The 22,433-nt window shown below is 42.4% G+C and overlaps 1 protein-coding gene across 1 annotated transcript in view; it reads right to left on the bottom strand.

Moving 5' to 3' along the window:
- Ccdc146 (coiled-coil domain containing 146) overlaps positions 1-22,433 on the bottom strand; it is a 113,087-nt gene that overhangs the window by 77,345 nt on the left and 13,309 nt on the right. Inside the window, exon 2 of the mRNA XM_021650484.2 lies at positions 19,486-19,667. Within this exon, the coding sequence (XP_021506159.1) occupies positions 19,486-19,656 (171 nt within the window). The 5' untranslated portion in view covers positions 19,657-19,667. The remainder of the gene's footprint in view (positions 1-19,485; positions 19,668-22,433) is intronic.

Below are 22,433 nucleotides of genomic sequence, written 5' to 3'. Positions count from 1 at the left end.
TTCTTCCCGAGCACAAGGAAAAGACTTCCTAATGGTAGCCTGGACCTTCATGTTCTCTCTATTTCACATCCATTTTTCCTAGCAGGGCCAGAGGGGTTATTCAGAAACACAATCCTGACTATTTTTCTGTACTGCTTTAAACCTTCAACATCCTCTCCTTTCCTCTAGGATGAAACCCTACAGCAAACAGGGCCCACACTTAGTGTGTCATTTTCTGCCATAACTTTCGAGTGTTGACCTGGATGCCTGTTCGTGAACACGCTGTTTTATGCTCCTCCCTCAGTGTAGCTAGAATACCAACCTCAGCCTTGAGGCCTTTTGTCTTACCACTCATGATTAAGAGCGAGGGTTCAGGAACCAGACTTCCCGGCTTGGAATTGCAGCTACACCATCTGCAGTATGTATGAGGATGGACAAAAAGACTTACTGTCATCTGGTTCTTTGAAACAGGAACTCAATGCACCTGAAACCTTTGTCAGGAGGATGAAGTGAGGTACCACACACAAAGCATCTAGGACCTGCATATGATCGTTTATTGTCACTGTCATCCTAAACAATCCTATCTTTGGGGCAGGCTTCCCTTCAGATTAGATGGGGCTTTTCCCTTTCCTCTTTGACCCTGTAGCATCCTTCATCTTAGTATATATTATCCAATCATTGTCTGGTTCTATACTGAAATCAATTTGTTTGGACAGGCATAAAGGAGATGTGAAACAGAAATGTTGTTACTTAGAGCCATTTAAAATTATGTGGCCAATTTCTCAGAAGCCAGAGTTACAATTAAGGAAGGAGTTAGTCAGGTTGAATCTTAGTATTTGAGAGTTGGGGACATAACAGTGCCAAGCTTTTTCTAAAAGCTCCTAGGGATATGCCTCTGTACTCATGTCTCATACAGGAATGTGAATTACCGGGTTGAGCAATGATTGTCTCAAAAAATGATTTCCTTCAGAAAAAGCAATGTTTTTCATACTACTTACACTAAATTACAATTTCAAATGGATTTCAGTCATGTGAACATTCATGGATGTTTAAAACTATTTTTACACTAATGACCCCTTTGCAAAACACTTCAATTCTGGTCTCCTCCCTCTCCTCCATTTCAGTCAGAGCTTTGCTTAGCTCAGACCTTACCAAGCTCAGCTGAGACCTTACCTACTGAGACCCTTACCAAGGTCTTTGTTACTGACAAAGAAGACTCTATGAAGAGTCAGACATGAGAAAACAGGTCCATTTGGAGAACCCAGAATATCTGATTCCCCAAACATGACTGTGTCTCACTTACAGCTTGAGGTTTGATGAAGCTCTTTTTGTCTGCCGGGATGACCCTGCTGCTGTCTTTGCTAAAGGAATTATTTAAATCCTCCAGCCTCCTCCATCCCATATCAGAACCTACAAATCTTTAACAAGGCCTACTCTGATAGCAAGCATAAAATCACACTGCTGAGGAGGTCTTTGCACATCCTTGCCAATTTTATTCAGCAGAATGCTAAGGAAGAATTAAACAGACAGAGTTTAAGGCGGCTTAACAAGGAAGAGTAAAGTTTAGAAGTGACGGAGTTTGTTGGCATATGTACATTCACCAAAAATGATCCATTCAAAGGCAAGTCAATTAACATAAACCTATATTTTTTCTCTTCTTTTTGTTTTTGTTTGTTTGTTGTTTTTTTGAGACAGGGTTTCTCTGTGTAGCCTTGGCTGTCCTGGACTCATTTTGTAGACCAGGCTGGCCTCAAACTCACAGCAATCCACCTGCCTCTGCCTCCCTGAGTGCTGGGATTACAGGTGTGCGCCATCCTGTCCAGCACATGTAAACCTATATTTAAGAGCAGCTTACGTTAATAAAGATGAGAAGCCAGACATTTCTTAAAACTCAAAAACTTATGGAGATAAGAAGTGTGCATAGAGTTTGCCTTAATTCATTTAACAGACGTTCGTACTGTGTTCCAGAAAGTCTTCTTGGTGAACAGAGATGTAGCATTGACTAACCCAGCCTAGTCTGCTGGGGCCAAGATGAAAGTTTACAAGTCTGCAGGTGAGCAGAGAGCAGGGCCACAGGGCTAGGCCTCCTAGGCCTTGTACACAGTGGCAAGGATGCCTCTCATGAGGAGACAGGGGCTTGGCAGCTTTGAACAGAGGAGGGACATCATCTTCTCCAGTTGGGAGAGGATGTTGTCTTGCTGTGGATACAGGGTTTTCCCAGTTTAACGCTGCTTACGGCAGCCCAGAGAGGATGAGAGCAGACTTCAGCGTTGACAGTAAAGTCCATCTGTTTTGAGGTAGAGCCGACATTTGATCTCAAAGTCAGTTGTGAATAGTTAAAAAAAAAAAAATAGAGGTATCACAACAAACCAGTGTTTCATCTTTCAGTGAGTAACTCTGAAAGATGGGGCTGCCATTAAGTGGACTGAGGGAATCTGCCTGGTAAGTGTGTAGGAAGTGGAGCAGAGTGAGGGCTGGAATCAGAAGCTTAGCGCATGTGAACTTCAAATGCCCCCAAGTGGAGACTGGCATTGGGCTTTAGCCTGGAGTTCAGGGAGGACACCCAGAGTTTAGAGATGCAGTTGGGGATTCCTCAGCCACAGATGTAATGAGCCCCTGGGACCAAAAAAATGCCTTGGCAAATAAGTGGACAGAAACACAGACTCTTCTGTGGAACCTGGACCAATGCACCTCGCAGAGAGGTTGGAGGTAAAAGGAGTAACAGGATCCCACCTTCTTAGAATTACACCAGAGAAGTCTCAGGAGTGGGTCTCCATCAGAGGGCAGACTTTTGCTCCCACGGGATTGACTGCATATGTGTTCTAGATCATTTTAGTTTTGGATTTGCTTTGTTGCCAGCAATAAGTGCTTTCTTATTGAGTCTTGTATGTCTTAGATCTCATATGGTATTAGCAATGCCCTTTTGTTGAATTAATTGTTGTCTTTAAACAAGTATGGTGTTTCACAATGGAATTCTGCAAAATACTAATTTTGACTTAGGAAATCATGTATCCTGAAAGATGGAGGCAATGAGCCATCATAGCCTCAGAGTCTTCCCTTTCTGGTACACATCTTGTCAGAAGGGAGTGTTGCCATGCTGAATGGTGTGTGTGTGCGTGTGTGCGTGTGTGTGTGTGTGTGTGCGTGCGCGTGCGTGTGCGCGCGCGTTTGTCTGGAGCAATGGCTGAGCAGTTAAGCACACCGGCTGAAATATGGAGGTTGAAACGTGAAGGCAGAATATCTAGGTTGGCAAATCGTTTAATATCTTTAGGGTACAACTCTGCTACGATTGTGAATAGTTAAACAGACACTGGTTTTATTCTCTTTCTCTTTCTTAGAGATATTAATGATACTGAACTGTTTCTTTCACAGTATTTTATAAAAGTTACCCAAGTTAGAGGTGACCTAAACTCAAATTCCTAGCCACTTTCACAGAATTAACACTGCAGTGAGGATGACAACAAATGAGTGTGACTGGCCATTTTCACAAACCCTGTCCCGGACACTCTCCCCTGAGGAACTTCCAGTGTTTTCTCTTTGTTGTGGTGAATGCTGCACAAGGAGGCAATACCCCCCCAACACACACACACATGCACAATCTACCACCTGTCAGTCATTTGTGGGCCATCATCCATTTCAGCTTTCCCAGCCTTCTTAGTGGCTAATCTAAGAAGTGGCTAATTTTCCATGGAAAAGGTCACACAGTAACTCTCAGTATCATTTATCCTCTGACTTTCTTTTAAATCTTAGAAAATGGAAAATAACTCCAAATGAGATTTTGTTTGAGCTGAAATTATTTATAGCTTATCAAAACATATAACTTTTTTGGACAGGAGATACTTTTAAATCAGTGTATTTTCAAGGGCGTTAATGCCCCTACTTAACTGAGTGTTTAAAGAGGCTAAGTCAGATTTATAACAGTTCTGACAGAAAAGACAAACAAGGCCTCCCGCTGCCCAAACATTGCTTGCTCCATGGTTACGTGGCAGGATTCACAGGGAGACACATTCTGCTCAAACACAAAGCACTTTGCAAATTATCTGAAAGCGGAAAGAATTCTCATGCAAACGGCCAAGTTCTTATTTTTGTCTGTTAAAGAAAACAATTTGTACAAAGTATATCTCTTAAAAATAGATGGTATTAGTGAGGTTTCATTTATTTGTATTTTATGTGTATGAGTGTTTGCCTGAATCTGTGTGTGTGTGTGTGTGTGTGTGTGTGTGTGTGTGTGTATGCACTGCTCTTGGAGTCCAGAAGAGGGCATTGGATCTCCTGGGACTGGTGTTACAGAGAGCTGAGAGCCTACACATGGGTGAAGGGAACTAAACCCAGTTTCTCTGGAAGATCAGCTGGTGCTCTTAACTGGCTAGCCATTGCTCCAAGACATTCGGACAACTTTTAAAACCCTATTAATTCAACTATTAGAAACCCACCCAGAGGTACCCAGACAGTGTGGGGGAAATGTGGAGGTTGAACAAGACAGACTACTGCATTCTGAATACAGGGCTGGTGTTTAACATGCTGAACTTGGGTAGATTCTCAACCTGTTTGCAGTGGCCCCACAGTGCTGCAGACACATCAGGTTGTCAAAAAAAGCAGGGTTAGGGAAGCTGAGAAGAACTGTAGCCTGTTCCAACCGGAATAGCTCTGCTTTTTAATCTTGGGGTATTTAATTTCACTGAAAGAAAGGTAGTTGACAAGCACTCCTTCTCTATCGCACAATGAGATAGGATAGTTGCATGATGGTTTTAATTGAAAATATTTAAATCACTGAGAACTTTGTTGACTTCATAGGCAAAATGCATTTAGAGATGGAAGAAGTCTCTCCTTTTTATATCTGCATTTTAAAACGATGGTTATGTGTATTTACTCTTCTGAAAACCTGTCTCAGTTATACACAAAACAGAGAGCTGGTAGAGTTTGCAAGGAACATCACTTTCTGCTCTGTTTCCTAAAGCCACTTTAACAGCATGAGAGAAAGGAAGTGACAGCGGGCAAGCACAGCACAGCAGGGCCAGGTGACAGAAGGAGGTGTGGCCAAGCTCTGTTTGGAAGTGAGATACTTTGGGAAAAATATGGGACCCCAGCTGGCCTTGAAAAATGGCTAGAATCTGAAGCACTGTACACTCCCCTACTTTGTGCAAGACGAAACGAACAAAAAGGAAAAACTAGAGCTTGTAGGAAAACAGGGATGAATTTAGCTGAAGCAAGTGTGTTCTGGTAAACAGGAGCAAAAGGAATGGTAGATCAGACTGCTGCAACATTTGACTGTCCAGGACAAGGAGGTGGCAATCGCGCGGGCAAGCAAGAGAAACTTCAAGTATTTACAACCTTCTCCTGCTGCCTGTCAGCCTTTAACTTCTGTGCCTGGACCTCAAGAGGGCTGCGGGATGCTGGGTGAAAAGCATCTTCAAAAAACTCTGAGACCGGCCTGGGATATCAAGGAGAGGATGGGAGGAGATACAAAGGAAAGCCCAGCCTGAGGGCGGGAAGGCAGGCATCTGGAGCTCTTTAAATGGGTCGGAGAGGGATATGGAGAGTCGCTTGTGCGGAGGAGCAATTTTAGGGAGTTTTGCACAGGATGAACCACGGCACGCATGACTTCCTTTTCCTGAGGAGACAGCATAGCAGAGCCACGTGGCTTCTCAGGGCTTTCTGCAGGTGAATCTGCATTTCCTCCAGATTGTGCTGGGTGAGGGTCAAGGCCCGTGAGAGAAAACGTTGAGTTTGATTCAGTTCACACATACAAGGTTTTCTCCAGTGGTCCCTCTGGAGTGTGGAAGGCAGGGGGCTGATGGTGCTAGAATACAGGGAGTGCCTGTGTATGGATCCTAGCGGGGAGGAGAGATAAGACCAGAACAATCCTGAAATGGTAAGAGGCAGTAAGCAGTGAGGAAGCTGTGAAGAAGGACTGTGAGCTAAACCAATGTACCAGAAATCTAGATCAAGGCTCGGAGAACCTCTGAGACTCCCCAGCAGCTAGCACACACAGCTGGAACTAAGAACTAAATTTGTCCAGTCATTCCTTTCATCACCTACTGTGATCTTTTCTCATCCAGTTATTAAGATTTAAGCTATCCAAAGCTTGTCCATGTTTAGCTGTACCTGGTACAGGTAGCCAAACTATCTTCTAATTCTGGGGGTTAATACCAGCTAAGTCTTGTGCCCTCCCATTCATATTTCTGACTCTACCCAGGCATCCCTGTTTTACCTCCGTTTGGTTCATGTGGGCGAGAACATGAAAAGTGCTTTTGTACGGAAGACAATGGACTTGTCTTTGGGTCCTAAGCTGACGTTGCTGGCATCACCTTCCCATTTTCCTTCACACTAACTCCATCAGATGGACCAAAGGTTAAAGTGTGACTCAGTTCTTCACGGCGCCATAAGAAAACAGGAAGCAAATGTATAGCCCCGGGGTAATAAAAGTCTTTCAAAGCATAACAAAATCCCAAAGCTGGAAAGAAATGACTGATTGATTCAAGCATTCAAGCACATTTAAAGATGAATTGCCACAGGAGGAATAAACCACCAGGAGCAAACTTAACAAAAAAAAAAAAAAAAAAAACTAGTCAATAAACCAAAAGAATGCACACTACACAAAAGCCTTTATGACGTGTAAATATAAAGAATTCCTATGAATTTGTAAGAAAAACTCCTAGCCAACCAGTGGAAAGCAGAACGTTAAGAACAGACAGCCAGAGAGAAGCAAGCACAGATGTGCCTCTACACGGACCACATTGTCTAGCGTCTACCAAGCTGATGCATTAAACCCGCCCTGCATTCATGAGCTAGTTACACCTTGTTCTCTACGACCTGATAACTGATATGCCTGAGTCATTTAGCCTTCGGCTTCCTGCCTTTCTCATTTCACCTTTCCTTTGATCCCCCCACTCCCAGTCTCCTTCCCAGCCACAGTTTTCAAACGCAAGCCGACTAATCCAGAGTATCCACACTTCTGCCCCACGCACCTCAGAGTCAGGTCATAGACTACCTGGACATAACACCCCAGAACCCATCGGGTTATTAACTAGCTGTTCCTAAAAGTCTGCTCACCCTCTCACCTGCTCCTTAAGTTCATTTGCCACAGTAAACTTTCTTTCCTAGTCCTTCCTTTCTGTCTGCCTCTTGATCTACTCTGATACTCTGCCCCTGGCCCCTACTCAGCTTATGACATGGCATCCATCCTCTTAGGAACTGTGAGTAATAGAGTATTTCTGTGTTGACCATCTCAGGATTTGTTGGCATTTCCATAGTTCAAATAATCTATTACTACGTTATTTGTGTGTGTGTGTGTGTGTGTGTGTGAGAGAGAGAGAGAGAGAGAGGAGAGAGAGGAGAGAGAGGAGAGACGAAGGGAGGGAGGTAGGGAGGGGTCGGTCTTATGTAGCCCAGGTTGGCCTCAAGTTTTCTATGTAGCAGAGGATGACCTTAAACCCCTTATCCTCCTGACTTCACTTCCCAAGTGCTGGGATTAGACAGCTATGTGTTATGTGCTAGGTTTTCCCAGTCCTGGGAACCCTGAACCCAGGGCTTTGGGCCTGCTGGGTAACCACTCTGCCAACTGAGCTATATTTCTAGCCTGAAATGCTATCTTTTAGAATAGTCTGAAAAATAAACAGAAGCTCCATTCCACTCACTTCAAGGTAAATATAAGGGTTATGATAATAGCACACACACATACCACATAACAATGAAAGGAGAGGCCATGAATTGGAAAGATAGCAAGGAGGGGTGTATGGGAGGGCTTGGAGGGAAAGAAGTGAAGGGAGAAATAATGTAATGGTATTATAATGTCAAAAATAAAAAAATAATTAAAAACCATTACATGGCATGCAGTACTGGTTGGAATAAAAGGACACCCATCTAGGGAAGCCATCTTGACAATGAAGACACATTTTTAAATATACAGTCTATGACCCAGCAATCCCATTTCTGGATATATATTACATAATGTTTTAAAAACGGGATCTTGAAGAGATATTTGTAAATCATATTCAGAGAAGTTAAGGAGTGGGCCCAGCTGAAGTGTTCACTGGTAATCACATGAGGCATTGTTAGTCATAGGGTGAATTTTGACACATGCTCCAGCATGGGCGAACCTTGATGACATTATGCTAAGAGAAATAAGCTAGAGGCAAAAAGAGAAACGATCAGTGATTCCTCTTACAGGAGCAGCCAAACAGAGAGAGACAGACAGCAGAGAGGTCGTTGCCAGGGACTCCAGGAAGAGGAAGTGGGCACTTTTTAATGAATACACAGTTTCAGTTTTGCTGGTGGAAATGGTCCAGAGGATGCCTCGTGAAGCATAGGATCCTCAGCACCACTCTACACTTAAAAGCTAGCACGTTTTATCATAAGGAAACCCACTATTGGGAACTTGTCCTTTTAACCTGATAATGCCAGTGTGAAATGGTGTGTATAAGGTTATTCAATCTATCATTGTTTGTAACTGAAACAAGGTTGAAAATGACTGAATCTCTCAGGACAGAGGGTTGCTTACAAGTTCTGGTGAAATACTGTGTGAACCATAAACTAATATAAAAATAAACTTGTATGTGTGAATGCAAGTATGTGTGGTACAACATCACTTCCTTGTTTGTGCACAGACTTTCTGTTATTGCTACCTGAAAGATGGGTCATAGGGGTGCTCCTCAGGTCAGGTCGTGGGATGGGGTAGGGGCTGCCCGACTTTCATTGTATACGGTTCTGGGCTTTTTTCAGTTTTCTGCTATGTGTATTCTTTTACAAATTGAGGATTACTTTTAATTTTAAAAGGTTAAGCTCACAACTGAAGCACATTTTGTTGTGAGGCTTGTGATATCTGCCCTCTAACTCCCCAGCCTGGGTGCATCTCACTGCTCAGCCACTGAAAACCTGATTGTTGTCTGAGAGTGACAGATAGCTTTGTCCTCACTTTCCTTCCTGCTGTTGGCTCATTTAACTAGTGTCATCTGTAAATCTGGTTACCAGAGGGCCAATTTCCCAATCCTATTCTTTTCTGTTTATTGCCTCAGGCTCTGCCCGAGGGCGTCAATGCTTTCTCATTGACCAGCACGTTCATATATTTTTATTCAAAGGGGTTTTCTTGATTTCAGTACTTAAGCACCCATCTCCCCTATATGAGCGGTTCTAACTGTGCACAGATGTACATTCTCAGGGAGCCACAGCTTTCCAAAGCCAACCTCTCCCCTCCCCTGCCCCACCCCTCAGGAATTTTCTTTCTTTAATTAAAGGGGAAAATAATAGCATGGATTCTTTCTTATTCCTTATTTTAAAAAGCAACATCTGTTCACAATAACTCCAAAAACTAGAACAGCCAACCCCCCAGAATCTAAGTTCACAGTTCTTTCCCCCAACCCTGAGGATGGAGCCCAGGGCTCCACGCAGTTTTGCATCCTAACACGGAGCTACACTTCCAGCCTTTTTAGAATGCTGTCAGATAAGATCTCCATAAGTTGGCCAGGGTGGCCTTGAACACCATCCTCCTGTCTCTACCTCCCTCAGAGCTGGATTAGAGTGCTATACCACCACATGTTTAATCAAGTTCTAATAACAAATAAAATATCAATGAAAAACAGAGGTAAAAAAAAACTACTTAACTTAAAAACATGCATGCCAGTGTATACACACACACACACACACACACACACACACACACACACCATTGGGGGCCCACATGATGTCAGGAAACCTCAAGACACAGATAAAGCAGAAGAGAAGGAAATAACCCATGCAGGTGAAGGCCTCATGGTGACTACCACATTTTCCTGTCTTAGCCTTGGGCCTGATGTCTTGAAGATGCTCAGGAAGATGTTCAGCATCAGGAAGTGCTATAGTACTTGAAGTAGGAAGGAGAGGGGATGCTAAGGCTAGCCTACCCTGATTTTTGCTGCTCTTTTGACTCTCACTCACTCCTTTTTAATCATTTTTTTTCTATATTGTTTTCCTGACAACAGCCCCTAGATTGCGGGCCAAAACCATGTCATCAAGCCATCATTATGAAGGTGCCAAGAGTGAGGCCACCTCACGAGGGACCTTCTTTTCTCTGGCCCTGTTCTGCAGTGTGCGCGTCACTGACTGGCTTCAGCAGTAGAAGTCTGCATTCTAAGGAACAATAGGCCGTGTAATGCTAATAATATCTAAATCTTGAAATGTACTCCTGGTTCATCCCGAATTCTTCTTCTGTAATGAAAATAATTAAAAACCTTCATTTAAAATCCAGAGCTGGAGAGATGGCTCAGTGGTTAAGAGCACTGGCTGCTCTTCCAGAGGACCTGGATTCAGTTCCCAGCACCCATATCAGGTGTCTGACAACTGTCTGTAGCTCCAGTTCCAAGCCATTGATGCCCTCTTTTGGGCTGGAGAGATGGCTCAGAGATTAAGAACATTGGCTGTTCTTCCAAAGGTCCTAGGTTCAAATCCCAGCAACCACATGGGGGCTCAAAACCATCTATAGCTAGATCTGGTGCCTCTTCCGGTGTGCAGGCACAGAGGCAGGCAGAATGCTATATAAATATTAAATGCATAAATCTTAAAAAAAATAATCCCACTAAAATCTACATATCCTATTGCTACAATAAAACAACAGCAGTAGCAACAACAACAACAAAAACCCAAAAAACCCACCTCTGCCGGAGCAGTGAGACCATCAAGTAGTGTTTGGTAAACTGTGAGTCTGTTTAAAGTTTCTTAACAGCCACATCACATCTTACTTTTGTAAGGCTGCCTGGATGTTTGATGGAAAGTGAAACATGCCAGCAGTATCAAGATTCATATACAGATTTAAAAAAGAATGTACACTTAAAAAATCCACATCCTCCAAGTACAGCTATTAATGAGGTGTAAAAACTAAAAAAGAAAAAGGAATTATAAATATATGACAAAGCATTACATATTTATCTTTTTTGTTTCTATATAGTATTTATTTTAAGAAGCCAATCTGTAAATCCTAAAATCGTAGTGTTTAAACTTGAGAATCATGAATAATGGCAGGTCCAACAAGTGCTAACGGTAAAACATGGAACACAGACTTCTCTCCTCGTTCTGTGCACGCATACAGCCCAGGGCAAGCCAGTAGGATGAAAGTAATGGCATATCAGAATCCCTTCCCCTGCCAGAATCCACAGGAACAGAATCATACATTTAAAATTCCTTTGATGATAAGCTCATTGTGGCCAGGAATCACATCTTCACCTGTTTTCAACTAGTTAATGTATTAGTTAAGGCACAAAACAAGTAAAAGACATTTTGGTCATCTGAAAATGAGCTTGCATTTTATTAGGGACTGTCTCAAGAATCTCACCAGGAAAGCTTCAGAACATGGAACCCACAGAGCAAGCGAAGCACCTGAGAACCCCAGTATATAATCAGAAATCAATGAAAACTCCCAAAGGTATCTATCTGGATCCACCCTTACGAGGACAGAATGTATAAAAACCATCTTTTGAATGTGTGAATGTGTAAGAGAAATAGTTTGTAAAGCACAGAACCAACTCCACAACAGCAATATCCTTCTGCACCTTCCTACAGGGCTGGCGGGGTGTTAGACACACCCAAACAGCAGGCTGTGGTCCTTTTACAAAGCCATCTGAAAGTGCTCGAGACCCAGCTACCCCTGCTCCTCCAGCTGGGGTCTTCTTTTGCAAGCTTCAGTGCACACACTAGGCGTTCCTCTTAGATCTGCTGCTCCTTTCTTAACTCTGACACTTCTGGTGCAGCAATTTAGCCAGTTTCCTAACTCAGAATTCTAAACGTCAAGGCAGGTTCCTTCTCTCACCCCCATCTAGGCAGACAAGTCCAGAATTTTACCTTTCTAATGTCTCTCCTAAGTATGCTCACTCCTTTTTCCTATTATGCCTGCCTCGGTGTGGACTCTTTACGTCTCTTCTCAGTGAGAATAAAGACAAAGTCAGGAGGCATGTACAGGAGAACCGAGTGACAGAACACACTTGGAAGAAGAAGGTGTTCTGAGAGGTTTGCTTTGACCTTGGACCCTTGAAGATATGCCAAGTACATGTGTGATCAGTGAGGGCAAAGTTCAAAGATGCGTCTGGACGATATAGCTCCTCTTGTCCTACGCTTACTAACTCTTCTGGCCTATAATATACACACATAGGTGTGGCATATTATACACAGACATGCATGTATACACATAAATAAATTTTAAAATCCTTAAAAAGGAGGAACTGAAGAAATATATTTGATTTCTGTAGCTTTAGTAACAGTAATAAGCTGAGCGTGGTGGTGCATGACTTTAGTTCCTGAACTTAGAGAGGCAGAGGCAGGTGGATTGCTGTGAGTTCAAGGCCAGCCTGGTCTACAAAGCTAGTTCAGGATATGCAAGGCTACACAGAGAAACCCTGTCTTGAAAAACCAATAATAATAATAATAACAACAGTAATAGACATTCTCTAGCATCGTGCTGACATACAGTGAGCACTGTATCGATATCTCTGAAGTAGATTAAGATAATTATTTTGTTATCTCAATTCTTATCCAATGTATCACTCAACTAAAACTTATAAGACTGCAAAGCTTCTGTAAGGCAAAAGACACTATCATTCAGATAAACTGTTCACCTAAAGAATGGGGAAAGATTTTTACCAACTGCAAAATATGTAAAGAACTCAAGAAACTTAATATCAAGAAATTAAATAACCTAATTATAAAATTAGGTTCAGATCTAAACAGAGAATTCGCAATAGAGGAAGTGAGTTTCAAATGGCTGAGATACGCTTAAATGTCCAACATCCTTAGCCATCACTGGAATGCAAATCAAAACTATTTTGACATTTCATCTTACACCAAACATAATGGCCAAGATAAAGAAAATAAAAGATAGCTCATGCTGGCGAAGATGTGGAGTAAGGGGAACACTCCTCCATTGATGGTGGGAGTGCAAACTTGTTCAGCCACTATGGAAATCAATGTGGTGGTTCCTCAGAAAACTAGGAATCTGTCTACTTCAAGATCTAGCTATAGAAAGACACACATGGTATATACTCACTTATATAGACCTATAAGATAGGATAAATATACTGAAATCTATACACCTAAAGAAGATAAACAAGAAAGAGAACTCGGGGTAAGATGATCAATCCTCTCTTAGAAAGACAAATGGGATGGACATTGGATGTAGAAGAAAACAAGTAACAGGACAGGAGCCTACCACTGAGGGCCTCTGAAAGACTCTACCTAGCAGTGTATCAAAGCAGATATTAAGACGCATAACCAAACCTTGGGCAGAGTGCAGGGAATCATATGAAAGAAGAGGGAGTTAGTAAGACCTGGAGAGGACAGGAGCTCCACAGGACCAAATACATCAGGGCACAGGGGTCTTTCATGAGACTGTTTCTCCAACCAAAGACCATGAATGGATATAACCTAGAACCCCTGCTCGGATATAGTTCATGGTAGCTCAGTATCCAAGTGGGTTTTCTAGTAAGGGGAACAGGGACTATTTCTGACATGAACTCAATGGCTGGCTCTTCAACCTTCCCCGCCCCCCGAGGGAGGAACAGCCATGCTAGGCCCCAGAAGAGGACATTGCAGCCAGTCCTGAAGAGACTTGATAAGCTAGGGTCAGATGGAAGGTGAGGAGGTCCTCCCCTATCAGTGGACTTGAAAGGGGCAGGGAGGAGATGAGGGAGGGAGAGTGGAATTGGGAGGGAAGGAGGGAGGGGGCTACGGCTGGGATACAAAGTAAATAACCTGTGATTAATATAAAAAATAAAAATAAATAAGTAAAATTAAGAAAAAAAGATCCAGCTATATCACTCTTGGGCACACATTCAAAGGACACTTCATCCTACCACAGGGACACTTGCTCAGCCATGTTACTGCTGCTCTATTCATAACAGACAGAAACTGGAAACAACCTAGATGTCACTCAACAAGAGCATGGATAAAGAAAATGTGGTACATTTACACAACGCAGTATTTACTAGGCTCTTTAGAAAAAAAAATGAGATCATGAAATTTTGCAGGCAAACTGATAAATTAGAAAAAGATCATCCTGAGTGAGCTAAACCACATCTAGAAAGACAAATATGGTATGCATTCATTTATATCTGGATATTAACTGTTAAATAAGTGATAACCAAGCCATGATCCACAGACCTGGAGAAGTTATGCATATAGGAAGGGACTGGGTGGCCCTGGAAGGGGGAAATAGAATAGATTTTATGGGTGAAATGCAGCTGAGGGTCAAGGGGTGATTAGAATGGCAGGATCCGGTGGGAAGGGAAGGTGGAGAGAAGATAGGATTGAGGGAGAGAATGAGGTAAGACACAGCTTGAACAGGTCATTTGAGTGCCAACCTAGAGAGTTGGAAATGTCCTTTAATACATGAAGGTGATCCTAGTGAAGTCTCCACATAATGAGGGAGAGGGAGATGTCCATCTCTTGTCACAAAACCAAGCTTCAATTTCCAGGACTGGGTGTCATCCAGTTGAGTTGTTGGGTAAAAAGGTCCCATGGAAGTGCCCAAACAGTCTAGGCTGTTGCCAAGTCAGTAGGTTGCTCTCCGCAAACTGACAGCAAGGCTCCATTGCTGAAGGCAATACCCTCACAACTCACTGAACGTGGAGAGGTTGAGCTGCTATCTATATAGAACCTTCTCCCCCATTTCTAGCATCTTTGACATAGAAAGGTCCTCTGCAGGCCATCAAAAGAGAAACCCAAACACCAACCCACTCACAAAACCTTTGATCTACCTGCTCTACCTCAGAATATGATAGGGCAACTGTGGCGCAAACCTTGTGTGAATAACCAACCGATGTCCAATTTGACTTAAGGCCCACTCCATGAGATGGATCCCATACCTGACATTGCTCAGGTGACCAAGAACTAGAGTCTAGAATTCCCAGAGACCTAAGATAAAACCAAATACTGTTTTGGTCTAAAATAAGTAACAAGAAAATGACTCCTAATGCTATTTTGCTATACTCACAGATCGGTGCCTTATTCAGCCATTATCAGAGAGGCTTTCTCCTGTAGCAGATGGAAACAAAAGACACACAGAGCCAGAAATTATGTAGAGTGAGGCAGGCCTTGGAACACATAGCTCTAAATAAGATGTTTCCATCAAATCCCTCCCCTTAGAGCTCCGGGAACGCTGCAGAAGAGGAGGCAGAAGGACTGGGGTAGACAGAGAGGATGGAGGACACTGAGAACAATGCTGTCTAAATCGACTAAGTAAAGCTCATATGAACTCACAGAGACTCAAGCAGCAGCCACAGGATCTGCATGGGTCTGCACCAGGTCCGCTGCATATATGCTATAGCTTTCAGTTTAATATCTTTCCGGGACTCCTGAATGTGTAAATGAGTGGGTAGCTGATTCTTGTGCCTTCTCTTGGGGCTCTTTTATTTTTCTGGTGGCTTGGCTTGTCCAACTTTGAGATGATGGTTTTTGTTTTGCCTTATTATATTTTATTTTATTTTAAAAAGAAGGGCAACAGTAAAGCAAGGTTTAGAAGAAGCTGGAGGAAAGACAGCTTACACATTCAGTGACAACACTGTAGCAGCAGATTTCTTGTCGGAAAGAGCCTAGTCCTGAAGCAACTGTGGAAACCATTTTTTTTCCCACTGTGATAAGTATCGAGTTTAAAGAGAGAGATATTTTTAAAAGTTGTTATAAATACTTTATATATTATATGTTTTGTAAGAAGTTAAGTGATGGATAGCTTAATGCAAAAACATGCTCTAGTGAGGGTCATTTTATTGACAAACGAAAACCTTTTATCTACTTACCCACAATGAAGATCACTAACGCACACTCCCGTTACAGATTCTGTCTGCTAGCCTGACTCACACATGTCCTTAGTATTTGGCTTCAGTAAATGCATTCTCCCTGTGCCTCCCAAACAGGCTAGTACTTCCTGTTCTCTAGCACTTGGCTCAGCTGTGTCAAAAACTTAATTGTTGGCATAGGAATTATTTGAAGGAAATGAGGAGGAAGGAGCTGACTGGTGTCTGATAACAGAAAACGAGTCAAGAAACTAGGCAAGATGGCAAAATCAAACAATGCTCTTATTTGTGCTCATGGTATTAGGACGAAGTGATTTGTAGCTTCTGGATTTTGGCAGAGTATAACACCTGAGGCAAACTGACACCCGATGGCAGCAGTCACACTTATAATTAGTGTCACCGCACGCAGACAGGAGCAGAATTAACCACTCATGTATTTCAGCCCCTAACACGGAGCCCATCATGGTGGAGAACTCAGCTAAGCCTGTTTATAAACCTCCGTTACACCACAGCAGCCCCACTCTTAGGCACATACCCAAGGGAAACAAATTCCTAAGTAGAATCCTGTGGAGGCAAAAAGTGAGATGCTACGCATCAGTGGAACCAAAGAATCACACTGTGTTTGGACAAAGCGTCATTAATGAACAGATGCAATGAGGAATAGAGGAAGTATGAATGAAAACACGCCGCGTGAGTCCATGGACACAATGTTTAACAAGCTCTGACTTAAACAACTGAAGGGAAACTGGATACAAAAACTTCAAAATCCTCACAAATGTTAGAAAAATATAAAAGAACTGGAAAATAAGACTATCTATAAAAATATCCAGAGATTTTTTTTTAAATTGTTAAAATTGTTATGTTGAAGATAAATATGTAAAAGCTGTCCCAATTTTATTTTATATGAAACAACTCTTTTGTGTTTCATCTTTGGATTGAAAGAAGATCCCCTGAGTACTTTAGTGCTGGCATCATATAGCTATTGTCTTACGGTTTTTGTTGTCTTAGTCAGGGTTTCTAGTGCTACGATGAACACTATGACCAAAAGCAAGTTGGGGAGGAAAGGGTTTATTTGGCTGCTACTTCCACATCATTGTCCATCACTGAAGGAAGCCAGGACAAAAACTCAAACAGAGCCAGAACCTGAAGGCAGGAGCTGATGCAAGGGCTGTGGAGGAGCACCACTTACTGGCATGATCTTTGTGGGTTGCTCAGACTGCTTTCTTATAGAACCCAGGACCACCATTCCAGGGTTAGCACAACTCATAATGGGCTGGGCCCTCCCCCATCAGTCACTAATGAAGAAAATGCCTTACAATTGGACCTTACAGAGGACTTTTCTCAACTGAGGGTCTCTCCTTTCAGAGAATTCCAGCTTGTGTCAAGCTAACATAGTACTGTTCTGTACTGTGTAAATTCAAGTTGTGATGTGATAGCCTCTAGCCCGATCTCGAGCTCTCTCAGTGACTATAAGCCAGGTGAAATGCTGTGTAAGATACACCTGACCTGGAGTCAAGGTGGGCTAGGGGTGTCAGGCAGGTGTGTAGCTACAAGAGATGAAATAATCATGAAAAAGTCAAGAAACGGAAGAAATGCTTCACTTAAATATCCCAGAGGGTTGGAGGTACCAATGGAATGTGTCCAAAAGTCTCAATGTAGGTAGGACATCGAACAATGTGTAGGAGGAAGAAAGAGAAGACCCATTTGTGCTTTATTAAGGCCCACGTACATTTACACAATGGAATACTACTCAGCAATTAAAAACAAGGAAATCATGAAATTTGCAGGCAAATGGTGGGATCTAGAAAAGATCATCCTCAGTGAGGTATCCCAGAAACAGAAAGACACACATGATATATACTCACTTATAAGTGGATAGTAGACAAATATAGGATAAACATACTAAAATCTGTACACCTAAGGAAGCTAAACAAGAAGGAGGACCCTGGGTAAGATGATCAATTCTCACTCAGAAAGAAAAACAGGATGGACATTGGAAGAGGGAGATAAATGGGAACAGGACAGGAGCCTTCCACAGAGGGCCTCTGAAAGACTCTACCCAGCAGTGTATCAAAGCAGATGCTGAGACTCATAACCAAACTTTGGGCAGAGTGCAGGGAATCTTATGAAAGAAGGGGGAGATAGTAAGACCTAGAGGGGACAGGAGCTCCACAGGAGAGCAACAGAACCAAAAAATCTGTGCCTAGAGGTCTTTCCTGAAACTGATACTCCAGTCAAGGACCATTCATGGATATAACTTAGAACCCCTGCTCAGATGTAGCCCATGGCAGCTCAGTATCCAAGTGGGTACCCTAGTAAGGGGAACAGGGACTGTCTCTGACATGAACTCAGTGGCGGGCTCTTTGACCCCCCCCCCCACACACACCGTGGGGAGAGCTGTCTTTCCTGGCCACAGAGAAGGACAATGCAGCCAGTCCTGACGAGACCTGATTAGCTAGGGTCAGATGGAAGGGGAGGAAGACTTCCCCTATCAGTGGACTCGGAGAGGGGCATGGGAGGAAATGAGGGAGGATGGGATTGGGAGGGAATGAGAGAGGGGGTTACATCTGGGATACAAAGTGAATAAACTGTAATTAATATAAAAATGAAAATTTAATTTAAAAAGTTATAGAAAAATTTAGATGCTACAGAGAGAGAGAAAGACAGAGAGTACTGTCACTGATTATTTTTGACATTGATTCTGTTGCCTGGCTTTGAATATCATCAGGCCAAGAATCTGTGGCCAGGCAGATCACAGGTCCTTAGAAGACAACCTACTAAATCTGCTAAATGGGCATAGCATTAAGCCAGTTCCTATTGGTCTATATTTATACCCCATAGTTCATCAGAGAAGCTTTTGTTTAGCTTCCTGAGGTCCCATTCATTAACTGTCAAAATTAATGCCTATTCTATTGATGTCCTACTCAGAAAGTCCTTTTTTGTACCAATGAGTTCAAACCTATTTCCTATTTTCTCTCTCATATTCAAGTGTGTGGTCTTACACTGAGGGGCAGTGCTGGAGAGCTTGCCCCAGTGGTGCAGGTGCAGGAGAGCTGGCAGGCTGACCAACGCAGCTGCCACCCAGGTCCAGACCCATGGCTTTGTGGTGACCCATCCCAACACCTACCCATCTATGAACTGCTGGAGCACATGACTGGGCCGATCCTGAAGAAGTAAAGCTATAGGATCTCCGTGACACAGGGCAACAACAGGATATGAGGAGAGGAGTCCTGGAAAGGATCCCATATTGATGGTGTAGCAGAGGCTGGAGGCCCTGAACCAGACCAATGACTTATTGCAATGAACAATTGCACAAGTAAAGACATACTGTGGGAACAGCATGACACATTACAACTTCCATGACAAGATGGGTTTTGTTTGTTTATTTTTTGTTGTTGTTTTCTGTTTTCTTTGAGGGGCAGTTGCAAGAGTGGAGGGGAAATACAAAGGGATGGGGAGGTGAGTAGGACCGGGGTGCATGATGTAATAGTCACAAAGAATCAATAAAAAGTTAAAGATAGATAGATAGACAGACAGACAGATAGATAAATAGATAGATAAAGGAGCCTACGCTCTGCATCAGTCAAGAAGGAAAAGCAGGGTCCATTTCATTTTTAATACTTTCATCCTGTTCATATGGTTAAGGCTGATATACAGGAGACATGTAACACAGGATTTCAACAATGATGTGGACTTTGAACTTTTAAGTGGGTGAAGATTAGGTTTCCACTCTAGTAATAACATACAACAAACATACCTCATTCAGACAGATGAAAGCTGGCGTTTCAGCTAAATCCACAAGCCGCTCCTCCCGAATGTTAATTGTGGGCACTATGACAGAAGAGATGTCTTCCTCCTCTGTTTCTACTTTCTTTTCATCATCATCTTCTGTGTTTTCTTCTTCTGTGTCTGTGTAATCGTCTTCCATTTTTCACAATTCTAAAATAAAATCATTCCATATGCAACTATTCAAACATGTCTTTACTTACAAAGTAACAGAAGTAGTACAACGTAAGCAAAATTCAACTAAAATAAGTCTCTGTCTGTCTGTCTGTCTGTCTGTCTCTTTCTGGAACAAAATCCAGGCCTTGCCCATGTTATATGTCTTTAGGCCCAAATGTTCTCTATGATAAGTCTAATGAAAAAGTTTACTGAAAAAAAAATTGAATGAAAAGTCTAATGAAAATGATAAGTTCCCAGGGGACAGACTAAGTTTCTGAGTAAGGTAGGCACTGAAGTGGTAGTTATTGAATGAATAAATACAGCCTTTTCAATTAAAATGTACCGTACAGTTAGGAGCTGGGGAAATGGCTAAATCGCTCACTTCGAGCAGAGGGAAAGTGTGCCAGGGCAGGGTGGGTGTGGCTGCATGTTTGTAATTCCATCCCAGCAAGGCAGAGACAGGAAATCCCCAAGCACGCCTGCTCTGGGAAAGGAGCCAAACAGGGAGCTTGGGTTTGATTAAGAGACCTTGCCCCAAAGAATAAGGTGAGAGATCAATCAAAGAAGACTCTGGACGTCAGCCTGAGCTCCCACAGGTGCAATTCCACAGGTATGTGAGCCCACATACATGCAAACCACGTGTACACATATGTCCGAAAATTATTAGCAGTGACTTTGGAAAATACAAACCGTCTCCAGGGTGAGATCTATGCATGGGAGAGTGAGGGGAGACAGAAACGGGCTCTTGAGAAGCCAAGAGGAGGAGCAGGCAGCAGCCTTCTCAGCAGGGTTGAGGCGTGTCCAGTGGCCAGCTGCAGACCCTTTCCCACATTTAATTGCAAGGAAAGGAAAGGCTGACAATAAGAACATGGTCACATATGACCGCAGAAAAATGTGGGCAGGACCCCTCTAGCTAGCTCCTAGCTTAAGCTCTGCTTTGATTTCTGGTTATTTCTAGAGCATGTACCTTGTCCACACTTCCATAGCCACACTTAAAACACTGTATTATAATTTATTGTTTTCCCATTGTCTCCTGAATTGTACTCCTTAAAAAGGAAACTTTGTTTGCCTACCTATCTTCAACATGGGCAAGCCACACAGAGAGCAGAATGTGTACAAAGAATGTTTACCAACAGAGAAAAGAATTTCAGCTTCCCTTCTCATTTTATGACTGCAAATAATTTGCTTGGATTTTTCAGATGTAAAATGCTAATACTAAACCAATGAAGTAACAATCATTTATTCAACATATTAGATCATTAATTTGTCCAAGCTCCAAAGTAGCAACACTGCAGTTTCTCTCTGATTTCTGTCACCACCTTGGAAAAGCCTCCCCCCACCCCCCCCCATCACACCAGGAGGCTTTCCTGCATAGCTGCCTAATCCAGTACAGAAAAGAGAAAGAGATTTGTGTGTGTGTGTGTGTGTGTGTGTGTGTGTGTAGGGGGCTTGTTTAAAAAGCAAGAAAATTTTACTATAAAAATGCCAAAATATGAAATTTATCCTTTAAACTGTTATTGCTCATGAAATATAATAAATTTAATTGTGACACATGAAAACAAAATAAATAGAAACAATATAAATCATAAAAAATTTTAAAATAATTTTATAGAATAAAATAAATAATAGTGCAGTGACATCTTGCCTGGTCATAAGATTTTTCTGACTCATTTTTTTTTTCTGAAAAAATAATTTATTAGGTTATCAAATTTTATACTTTCGCAATTTCACTTTTAATTGACATAATTGAAAATGATGTCAGCTGCTCTTGGGAAATATAAAATTGCAAATAATTTTTGGCAACGTTTAATTGTGAGAAAAGTATATCAGAGTAAATTTCTAAAAAAAAAAAAATCATTTCAAAATATAACATCTAGAGCCAATGAGCCTCTTTTGTAGAACACTGTCCTTTAAGCAGAATGCGTTCTTTAAAAAATTTTTAAAAAATTCTATGTGCATGGTGTTTTGCATGCATGTTGATGTCTGTGCATCCAGTGCCTTCAGAGGCCAGAGGAGAGTGTCAGATTCTCTAGAACTAGAGTTACAGGTAGTTGTTAGCCACCATATGGGTGCTAGGAATTGAACCAGGGTCCTATGGAAGAATAGTCAGTGCTCTTTTGAGCCATCTCTCTAGCTCTAATATTACACTCTTAATATTAGAGCAGCTGTGATTGATTACCCACAAGAGCCCTACAAGAAGATCCTGCTGGCATTCCCTTAATGGGGAGGTAGGAGGGAGGGGCTCTTTAGGATCTATTTGAGGTCCTGCTACCCATCCCCCCCCCCCACACCACCTTTCCAGCTGCTTCTAATTATGCCCCAGCTGAGGTGGTCTCCTTAGGCACTGGAGGGGTTGGGGATGCTCTGTCTGTGTGGCTGTGGGTCTGTTTTCACCCCTGCTACGATGGGACCTTTTGGAAAGGGAACTGTTTTGGAGTCAGCCATGCTGCTGTCATCAGCTCAATAAACTCACTGGTTCACCAAGCTAGACTTGATGCAATCATGACTTTTTGTCTGTTGTTGGTGCTCTAGCTGGGGGAAGCAGTATTGACTGAGGTCTCCCCTGGAACAGTTAATGCAACAGTCTCATTAAACGTTTTTTTTTTTTTTTTTTTTCCTAAAGAGACTCATCTCTATACAAGTCAGTTTCATGCATAGATTTAATTTCAAAGTACAAACTCGTTTAGTATTTATTTTAATGTTTCCTTGGGACATTTGTGCAGCTTGTGGACACTGCCAGCCTCAGAACAAGGCTTTTAAGCT

Source organism: Meriones unguiculatus, chromosome 21 (assembly GCF_030254825.1).
Source record: "Meriones unguiculatus strain TT.TT164.6M chromosome 21, Bangor_MerUng_6.1, whole genome shotgun sequence".
NCBI classification, from domain to species: domain Eukaryota; kingdom Metazoa; phylum Chordata; class Mammalia; order Rodentia; family Muridae; genus Meriones; species Meriones unguiculatus.
Note: the sequence above shows the minus strand (reverse complement) of the source record. Positions and strands in the feature narration are given on the sequence as shown.